This window comes from Medicago sativa, chromosome 4 (genome assembly GCF_051527215.1).
Source record: "Medicago sativa cultivar Bolivia chromosome 4, Bolivia_mono, whole genome shotgun sequence".
NCBI lineage: Eukaryota > Viridiplantae > Streptophyta > Magnoliopsida > Fabales > Fabaceae > Medicago > Medicago sativa.
The window spans coordinates 72966687-72977143 of record NC_140752.1 but is presented as its reverse complement, the minus strand read 5'-3'; the positions used below and the strand labels follow the sequence as shown (position 1 = coordinate 72977143).

Sequence of the window (10457 nt, the reverse complement as noted above, 5' to 3'; positions counted from 1 at the left end):
CTAAAAACTTTCCTGCTTGTACTCCAAACGAGCATTTTTCCGGATTTAGCTTGATATTGTGCCTCCTAAGCAAGTCGAATACCTTGTTGAGACTTCCTTGATGATCCTCTTCTTTTGTCGATTTTACAACCATGTCATCTACATACACCTCGATTGTCTTGCCTATCTCACTCTTGAAGACTTTATCCACCAATCTTTGAAAAGTTGCTCCGGCGTTCCTCAACCCAAACGCCATAACCTTGTAACAGTAATTAGCCTTGTCTGTCATAAAAGCTGTCTTTTCTTCATCCTCTGGGTGCATTCGAATTTGGTTGTAGCCCGAATAAGCGTCCATGAAACTGAGAAGGTCATACCCTGAGGCATTATCTACCAGTTGATCTATGCTCGGCAGCGGATAAGCATCCTTGGGACACACCTTGTTTAGATCGGTGTAGTCCGTGCACATTCTCCATTTTCCTGAAGGCTTCTTCACCATCACCACGTTGGCCAACCAGGTCGGGTACTTCACCTCTCTAATAAATTCTGCTTTTACCAGTTTGTGAGTCTCCTCTCGTACTGCATTTTGTTTCTCCACACTCATCTTACGCTTCCTTTGCTGTACGACTCTCGCCATTGGATCAATGGCTAACCGATGACATATGAAATTTGGGTGTATTCCCGGCATGTCTTTGGCTGACCATGCAAACACATCCAAGTTCCTCCTTAGTGTACATACCAGCTCCTCCTCCATTTCTTTTGACAAGTTCGTGCCGATCCTGACCCTCTTGCATGGCTCCTCCCCCACTCGTACTTCCTTCACCTCCTCTGCCGGCCTTGGATGCCACTCCTCTTCATCCTTGCTAAAACTTCTTGGGTCCAAGTCCAGGTCCAAAAAGTTGCAACGCAAATCCTCAGGTGTCTTTCTCCTTTCAGCTCCTTTGTTTCTCAAACTATCCTCATAGCATTTTCTGGCGACGATTTGATCTCCTCTGACAACTCCCACACGACCATTTTCCAACGGATACTTCATACACAGATGTGCGGTTGAGGTAACTGCTTCCAAGCCATTCAACGCTGGTCTTCCTAAAATGATATTGTAGGAGGATCGTGCGTCAACCACAATATATTTTACCACTATAGTTTTTGCATTCTCCCCCTCCCCAAATGTGGTACGTAAGTCTACGTATCCAATGATTTCGACGGATTCTCCCGCGAATCCCAGCAGAGATCCTCGGTGCTCCCTCATAACTTCTTTGGGAAGATCTAGCTTTTTGAACACTTCCCAAAACAACACATTCGCCGAGCTACCGGTGTCCACAATTGTACGTTTAATTTGGAAACCCGCCGTGGATACGGAGATGACCAAAGGATCGTCGTCATGAGGATACAGTCCTTCAAAATCTTTGAAAGTAAAAGCTAATTGAGGGTGCTCTTTAAAAGCATATACTCCCACCATATTGCAAGATTGGTTGGACCGTGAATATCTTCTTCTGGCCGAGCTAGTCGATCCCCCTCCAGAATAACCAGCTCAGCACGTCTTCAGTCAACGACGGATTGATGGATCAAGTCAAGACGGCCAACTCATCACAACTCCAGCCGGATTGATTGTTCAAGTCAAGGCGGCCAGCTCAGCATGTCTTCAGCCAGCTCAGTACTGATGATAGACGCATCTTGATTCCACGCGCCTGGTACGGATGAGTTGATCTTTAGTTCACGCGCGGCCGTACAGAAAACAGACAGCCAATAGAAGACTCTGGATCACAACTTAATGGGCCTTGAATGAACAGAGAAAGGCCCATTAAACCAACACTATAAAAGGGGAACATTTGGATGTTTGATGGGACAGATTTCAGACAGTGAAAACAGTGTATCATTCATTTACTTCTTAAAAGTGCTCTTGAGACTCCACCTAGGACGTACGCCTACGCCTTAACAGGCTTGACGCTTGGTGGACTGTGGACTGGCATGGATAGACCATTCCCTTTGATTGTTCAAGTCAAGATAACCAGCTCAGCACGTCTTCAGTCAACGACGGATTGATTGATCAAGTCAAGACGGCCAACTCATCACAACTCCAGCCGGATTGATTGTTCAAGTCAAGGCGGCCAGCTCAGCATGTCTTCAGCCAGCTCAGTACTGATGATAGACGCATCTTGATTCCACGCGCCTGGTACGGATGAGTTGATCTTTAGTTCACGTGCGGCCGTACAGAAAACAGACAGCCAATAGAAGACTCTGGATCACAACTTAATGGGCCTTGAATGAACAGAGAAAGGCCCATTAAACCAACACTATAAAAGGGGAACATTTGGATGTTTGATGGGACAGATTTCAGACAGTGAAAACAGTGTATCATTCATTTACTTCTTAAAAGTGCTCTTGAGACTCCACCTAGGACGTCTCATTGAGCAGCTTACCTGTTGTAATTAATTTGTTCACATGTTCACGTATGTAAACAAATTAATTACAACAGGTAAGCTGCTCAATGAGACGTCCTAGGTGGAGTCTCAAGAGCACTTTTAAGAAGTAAATGAATGATACACTGTTTTCACTGTCTGAAATCTGTCCCATCAAACATCCAAATGTTCCCCTTTTATAGTGTTGGTTTAATGGGCCTTTCTCTGTTCATTCAAGGCCCATTAAGTTGTGATCCAGAGTCTTCTATTGGCTGTCTGTTTTCTGTACGGCCGCGCGTGAACTAAAGATCAACTCATCCGTACCAGGCGCGTGGAATCAAGATGCGTCTATCATCAGTACTGAGCTGGCTGAAGACATGCTGAGCTGGCCGCCTTGACTTGAACAATCAATCCGGCTGGAGTTGTGATGAGTTGGCCGTCTTGACTTGATCAATCAATCCGGCTGGAGTTGTGATGAGTTGGCCGTCTTGACTTGATCAATCAATCCGTCGTTGACTGAAGACGTGCTGAGCTGGTTATCTTGACTTGAACAATCAAAGGGAATGGTCTATCCATGCCAGTCCACAGTCCACCAAGCGTCAAGCCTGTTAAGGCGTAGGCGTTTGTTCTCTGTTTGATCGATCAATACCAGTCCACAGTCCACCAAGCGTCAAGCCTGTTAAGGCGTAGGCGTTTGTTCTCTGTTTGATCGATCAATACCAGTCCACAGTCCACCAAGTAACTAATTCGTGACCAAGTCATAAACACTAGTTTGATTCAAACTTATGGCATTTATCATGTATTGTCCCATCATTGTACCTACCTCATTAAAGCTTCTTTTCCCTCATAATTGTTTAGCGGTCCCCACCACACCCTTTGTTATTTTCTTCCCTATATATATACTAACTTTTACTTCCTCATTTTCACCTACTACACTTCACTCTTTCATTTTTACAGTTTCAATTTTGTCTTTGTTGATTTAGCTCCTGCTGGAAAGCTTTGCTACTCTTCCCACTCCACTCATCTTCTTGATTCCTTCAACTCGCATCACTCAGGTAAAGGCGCTAATCTCTTGTTTTTATATGTAGCATCCATGAATAGCCCAAATACTTGTAATTTTTCATGTTTTTAACGTAGCTCATTCATTCCTTCAACCAAAACACAAATGTCACTTTGCATCTAAAGCTATATAATGTTGTTGGTAGAGTTGTGCCAGTCCATCTCCACACCTCCCAAACAGCCATACTCGCCTGGCTTGAGTCACCGAGTTGACTCACCGAGTTGGCTCGCTGAGTTGACTCTCCCATCCCAAAGATACCAAAAATTCGCCCGGGCTTCATTATCGTGAATTAGAGTGATAAGAATTTGAATGTCTAGACCTGTGTAACCAAGAAGTAACTTAGAAACTTGTTATATATTTTTCTTGCTCACAACATAGTAAATCTTCCATGTGCCTTAACTTTGGTGTTGAGCTTGAAGTCGAGTAGAGCCACGCCTTCAAGACCTAAGCGAGTATCGGTATAGACCCGACCCTTAGGCAAATCTACGTTATAGGGAGAGATCCGTTAGAGACTTTCCTTGACGTCTCAATAAGGGTGGTCGAGTAGAGCCACGCCTTCAAGACCTAAGCGAGTATCGGTATAGACCCGACCCTTAGGCAAATCTACGTTATAGGGAGAGATCCGTTAGAGACTCTCCTTGACGTCTCAATAAGGGTGGTCGAGCGGAGTCATGCCTTCAAGACCTAAGCGAGTATCGGTCGTGTAGACTTGGACAAATTTACACGGTGGGAGCCAAATGTTCACGTATGTAAACAAATTAATTACAACAGGTAAGCTGCTCAATGAGACGTCCTAGGTGGAGTCTCAAGAGCACTTTTAAGAAGTAAATGAATGATACACTGTTTTCACTGTCTGAAATCTGTCCCATCAAACATCCAAATGTTCCCCTTTTATAGTGTTGGTTTAATGGGCCTTTCTCTGTTCATTCAAGGCCCATTAAGTTGTGATCCAGAGTCTTCTATTGGCTGTCTGTTTTCTGTACGGCCGCGCGTGAACTAAAGATCAACTCATCCGTACCAGGCGCGTGGAATCAAGATGCGTCTATCATCAGTACTGAGCTGGCTGAAGACATGCTGAGCTGGCCGCCTTGACTTGAACAATCAATCCGGCTGGAGTTGTGATGAGTTGGCCGTCTTGACTTGATCAATCAATCCGTCGTTGACTGAAGACGTGCTGAGCTGGTTATCTTGACTTGAACAATCAAAGGGAATGGTCTATCCATGCCAGTCCAATTACTGCATTTTAATTGTTAACGGATGTTTCTCAGCTCACAAGACCCGTGCGACGCACGGGTCGACAATCTAGTATATACAAAATGGCTAATGCTCAAGCATTAGCTAGCGCATGGCAATTTCAATTTTTTTTTTCATTTGGCTGTTAAAAGCAAGAAATTACAATATGAATCACTCACATTCTAAGATTAGATGCAACATCTAATGGATGAGAAATCGTCGAGTTAGGGTTTTTTTTTTTTTTTTGAAGAGGAGTTAGGATTTATTGAAACCTAGCTAGCTCCCCGGTAAAGGATTAATTAGGTTTCTTCATGCGCATGATGAGGGTGGAATGTTTGAAATTCCTTGTCTTTGTAATTCACCCATTACGCTGTCAAGTGCTGGAGCTTTGAGTCCAAGTGGTAGTGGCAACCATGGTTTTGATATAACATCTCCAATAGCTGCGTCTATGCTCTCCTTTGACTGTAAAATAAATTTATAAAAATACATTAGCATACAAACAACGAATCATGTAATTACTCAGGCCTTCAAATCTATGTAACTTTTAGGTTTTTATATTGGGTTCATTAATCTTTAAAAAATCGTCTTATAAAGTGAGGGATATCTTTATAAACTATGTCAGACTCTATCATTAATCTATGTGAAACTCGGTTTTTCCAATATACCCTCATGCTTAACAATTAAGCTTGGTACGTGAATATAAATCGGTAGTGACCTGAATCGATATTCTGATATCGTATTAAAATTTGTGATTAAGTCTAACACAACCCTACATAACCTGTGATGCGATGACTCCCCACTTATAAACACATGTCCTTATCGTCTCTCGTGCAAGTATGTATGTATGTATGTATGTATGTATGGCGAAAGAAATTCAGTACTGGTTGGAAGTCGAAGAAGTGACCCGGAGCAGGAGGGGTGCTAATGCCGTGATCTGCTTTACACATGCCATGGGGTGGGATGCCGGGGATTGAACATCCAAATGATGGTCTCTGCATGTTATGTTATTTTCCTCTATTGGTCAGTCAGCCAAACTTATATATGGAGTATAGTTTGTGTATGTGTTTGTGAGTAAATATATATACGAGCAATACGACAACATATATAATTATGTGCCATATTTATATATGTTGGTGAATATGACAATATTAATATTTGTATACTATCAATCTTGTATGTGAAAAGGATCCAAAATTCAAAGTAGAAGACAATGTGCATGGCTCCAAAATAGTAAAGTGATGTAATGAATAGTTACCACTGTTGTCAGAGGTGGTGGGAAACAATGTGTTCCTGGCCGGATCATTGCGTTTGTTGGAGTCTGTTGATCACAGAAATGGTGAAATACATCACATTTTAGATACACGAATCAAGGAATTAACGTGGATTTTAATCAGATCTAATTTTAATATATTTTTGTTGTAAACATTGTATAGTTATTAATATGTATCCTAATTAAATTGAATTTTGATTTATAACAAACAAAATTTTCACACAACATCATTGAATTATTATTTTTTTTTAAAATAACATCATTGAATTATATGTACCTAGTTCTTCTTGTTTTTTTTTAAACGAGTATTCAACTATATGTAGTTGGTAAATTACCAAAAATAGTTTAATATCATAGCAATGGTTTTAAAATCTTTTTCTAGGATGCAAAATTGTCACTACAAGAAACTCTCTAATGTCTTATGGAGTATATAATATATGACAACTAATATGAAGTTCTTTTTTTAACGAGGATTCAATCATATGTAGTTGTGTGTTATATAAAATCTTAGTGCTCTTGTTATAAATAATATGTGCCAATACATAATAATATGATGACAATTTTTACGGTTAACTAGAAAATTCGATATGTACCGGTACGTTTGGCCTTTAGTTTAATAGTTAAATAAGTTTGTCGTGAGTTTAGCTCAGTTGGTAGGGACAATGTATCCGGAATTTGAACCCCGGCCACCACAAAAAAATAGTTAAATAAATTTCTTTTTTGAAAACAAAAAATCATTTTCTTTCATTAACAGATATAATAACTAAATATAATTTGGACAAAATAAAAGTTAATTTTTCTAAATTTTTATTACTCGTAATAGTGAATAATTTTTTTTGTTGGTCGTAATAGTGAATATTGATGATTGTTTATGATAAAATGTAGAAAATTTAATATGATTCTTATAAATGATGAAATGTTATTTTTTTTTCTTATGAAATGTCATTTCCGATAATATAAAAGTCGACAAATAATTTTTTATTTTATAAAAATGATAGTTAATTTTATTGGTTGAAAAAACAAGTATACCAATATATTTCAATTTATGAATGCACTATAGAAGCTTCTATAATATAACGAACAAATGGCATGTATAAAAATTGTATGTTTTCCTATCAAATACAAATTACTGAAATAATTAAGGGTGTTCATTTCCCAAAGTTTAAAATCTTAATTGTTATGAGTATTCTTTAAACTTGAATATAATCATATATGTAGATTTTTGTACTTTGCAGTTTTACGCTATTAACATTGATGTTGTGAGTTTGTTTGCAACTTCATCCTTATTGTTTTTAACGAATTTGCATCGTTAGTTTTTGTCTAAAAAAAAAATCTTGATTATTAGTACTATTATCGAATGATATGGGGAATTTAGATGCTATTTTAAGTGGTTAGAGAGAGCTACCTGCTGGTGGTGAGAATGCCAAAATGAAGGATCTTGAGGTGGTGGAGGAGCTACCGATGGTGTCCATGAGAGTGGCTGCGGTGTAGGCGACATGTGCATAAAAGACTGGTCCATATTTGAAGGATGTCCCCATACATGTAAGGGTCTAAAATGGTGCAATGGTGCCATATGAGGAGGAGGAGGAGGATGAGGGGGGAAACCCATGGTGGGTGCAGCTGGCCATGGACTTATCACTTCTCTCTTCACCCCTACACCACCATATACTTGTCTCCTTTGATTCCAACTTGCTGCTTCTGCTTCACGGGCTAGCAAATGTTTTCTATGTGACCTATATTTCTGCAATAATAAAAAATTGAGTAATGTTATATCTCTAGAAAACTAACATCAAGAATTCTTCAAGAATAAAGAGCAACCAATCACAATGCACTATTTGCCATAATTTAAGGAGGTATGGCTGGAAAATAGGAAGTGAACAAATAAATCATGCAATTAAAACTTGTCAGTTGTGTCTTAAAAAATTCTTGATGCTATTTTTTTTTAGAGAAATAGCATTTTCCTAAAAAATTATGCTCAATATAATCTTCTAGAACTCGTGATAAGTTTCCATCAAAACTTGATAAATAGTGTAAGATGAAAATTCAAATAACTTTCCATAAAGACATCGTACACGTACTCTTACTTAACAATCAATCAATTAACGAAATATCAATTTCAGTTTTCATAAATAGTGTAAGTTGAAAATTCAAATCCCAATAAATTAACGAAATGTCAATTTTATTTCCTTTATCAATTTCAGTTTTCATAAATAGTGTAAGTTGAAAATTCAAATCCCAATAAATTAACGAAATGTCAATTTTATTTCCTTTGTCTCCTATATGCTTGAAATTCGTATGTACCTGAAGGTGACTAGCAATGTTATGGCGAGTGAGACAATCAATTCCCATAATCTCCAAAATCCTTGAAGGCACCGCCTTATCCACCCCTAGCTGTTCCACAGCTTGCACAAATCTCCTGTGCAAGTCTGGTGTCCAATCCACCTGCACAATAAACACACTAATTACGTAAGAATCTTCTTGACGAGTGTCTCGTGCACTTTTTAAGGATTTCAAATCAAGAAATTACTCTTAAAAAAAATTAATGGCTTAATTACTATTTTGGTCCCTTAAGTTATTTGTTGGTTACATTTTGGTCTTATAAGTTATTAACGTTACAATTTGGTCCCTTAAGTTATTTGTTGGTTACATTTTGGTCTCATAAGTTATTAACGTTACAATTTGGTCCCTTAACTTAATTTTTGGTTTCGTTTTGGTCCCTTAACTTATTTTTTTGTTTCTTTTTTGTACCTTAACTCTAATAACATAAAGGACCAGAGTGGTTGACGGAGGAAGAGTTAAGGTACCAAAACGAAACCAAAAAATAAGTTAAGGGACCAAATTGTAACGTTAATAACTTATGGGACCAAAATGTAACGTTAATAACTTATGGGACCAAAATGTAACCAACAAATAACTTAAGGGACCAAATCATTAATTAAGCCTAAAATTAAATACTTTCATTTCCAAGACATGTAATATGCAAATTATCCATAAAATTTTATTTCTTTAAGTTTCTTAAAGAATTGTTATTTAAGTTCAAAGGTTCTCGAAACACTGTTAACATTTCCTATTTAATAATAATAGTAGTAGTATTTATATATAAATTGTGAGGATATTTGGATTGCCTCGTCAGAGATGAAGATCCTAATTACAATGAGTAAGCAAAAGAAAATAATTTTCCTCAAAATTATCCTCAAAGATGTATACCGGTAAATTTGAATTGTTACACATGGATCTTTATTTAACAAAACCGAAAAAATGCAATAAAAAGTTCGAAGCTCTACCACTGCTAACATTTTTTTCATAATTGCTAGTATGAATATCACGATGAATTTGTCAGAATCATGACAAAGTCACGTAATAATATCAAACATACACGCACTATTAAAAAAAATTACCAGCGAAATTTTGAACAATTGCAATCTTTCATGTTTTATTCTGTTTTTATAATCAGTCTACCTATGAGCTCTTTAGACAAGCTCAGACACTATAATTTGTCAAGGGTCGTAACAAGAAGACAGTGACAGAACCTTAGCTAAAAGGTTAGTACTGCACATGATGAACTCTAGATGCACTGATTTAATTACCAAATTAAGATAAACCACTTAGCAAGAATAAAACTCTATAGTTTCCTTATTTAAGTATACCTTGACTTTTCTCTTCCCTTGAGGATTCTTAGATTTACTCGATGATTTTCTTCCTTTTCCACCTGCATCTTTTAACAATGGATTCATAACCACATATTCATCTCTTTTACTCGCTATCTCTTCCGAGCCTTGACCCGAACAGCTTGTTTTATCCTCATAATCTTTCTTTGAATTCTTCTCTTCTACTTTGCTATTGTTCTCCAGTGACGCCGAAGAATTCATCTCTGATTCCTCGCCGTAACTAACGGAGAACTCAGCAAACATCTCTGGATCCATTACCAAATCCGGCAAGATGTCTCCATCGACGTTGATGCCAACGAAGAAGTCGTCTAAGTTGATGCTTTCCAATAAATTTCCTTCGGAAAGGTCTCCAAAGTCGCCCGTTGTAATTGTAGTACTCCCCATCGAAAAACTCTCCATCTCTTCTTGGTTTCCATCTTTGTTAGTGTTCCTCAATGGTGACACTGCAAGCATCAATAATAATTCTAGATCTACACTCAAGTACTCAACCTTCTAATAATAACCAAATGGGAAATTCAATATATAAAACTAGGTGAATTATTATTTTTGGTTGCACATTAGAAATGGTTGCACTCAAGCTTAGAAATGGTAGGGTTTATATAATAAGATAGTTTTGTGAAGGATAGAGAGAACGTGTGTTCAAATAATGGAGAGTTAGGTGATTGAAGAAATTGTAGCAATGATATGATTTGTGTTGCCATTTTTGGAAGTGGTGCCAAGAGAGTATGTAGAGAAGGAGATTTGATGTCAACCACAATTTTGGGGGAGTAAAAAGAGTTGGAAAGAGATTTTGTTTTTATGTGTTTCGTTTGGAAGTGTGAGTGTGTGTGCTACTTGCAGTGTTGGTCTGT

At 37.9% G+C, this 10457-nt stretch overlaps 2 protein-coding genes across 5 annotated transcripts; both read right to left on the bottom strand.

Annotated features, from left to right (window-relative positions):
- On the bottom strand, positions 1 to 1435 carry LOC146931644 (uncharacterized). The gene is made up of 2 exons (XM_085707677.1): positions 83 to 1435; positions 1 to 12 (listed from the first exon to the last, which is right to left on the bottom strand). The coding sequence occupies exons 1-2, from the start codon at positions 1433 to 1435 to the stop codon at positions 1 to 3; spliced, it is 1365 nt and encodes a 454-aa protein (XP_085563803.1).
- A 3303-nt stretch (positions 1436 to 4738) lies between these two features.
- On the bottom strand, positions 4739 to 10444 carry LOC146931643 (putative transcription factor GLK1). 4 transcript variants are annotated; one of them, XM_085703151.1, is made up of 6 exons: positions 9586 to 10444; positions 8240 to 8380; positions 7344 to 7679; positions 5924 to 5986; positions 5550 to 5660; positions 4739 to 5130 (listed from the first exon to the last, which is right to left on the bottom strand). In XM_085703151.1, exons 1-6 carry the CDS (start codon positions 10057 to 10059, stop codon positions 4978 to 4980), a joined length of 1278 nt encoding a protein of 425 aa, XP_085559277.1. In that variant the 5' UTR covers positions 10060 to 10444; the 3' UTR covers positions 4739 to 4977. The 4 variants fall into 4 exon arrangements, with proteins under 4 accessions (XP_085559277.1, XP_085559280.1, XP_085559278.1 ...); XM_085703153.1 differs by having other exon boundaries at positions 4984 to 5130; positions 5447 to 5660; XM_085703154.1 differs by lacking the exon at positions 5550 to 5660 and having other exon boundaries at positions 4749 to 5130; positions 9586 to 10408.
- Between the last annotated feature and the right edge of the window lie 13 nt (positions 10445 to 10457).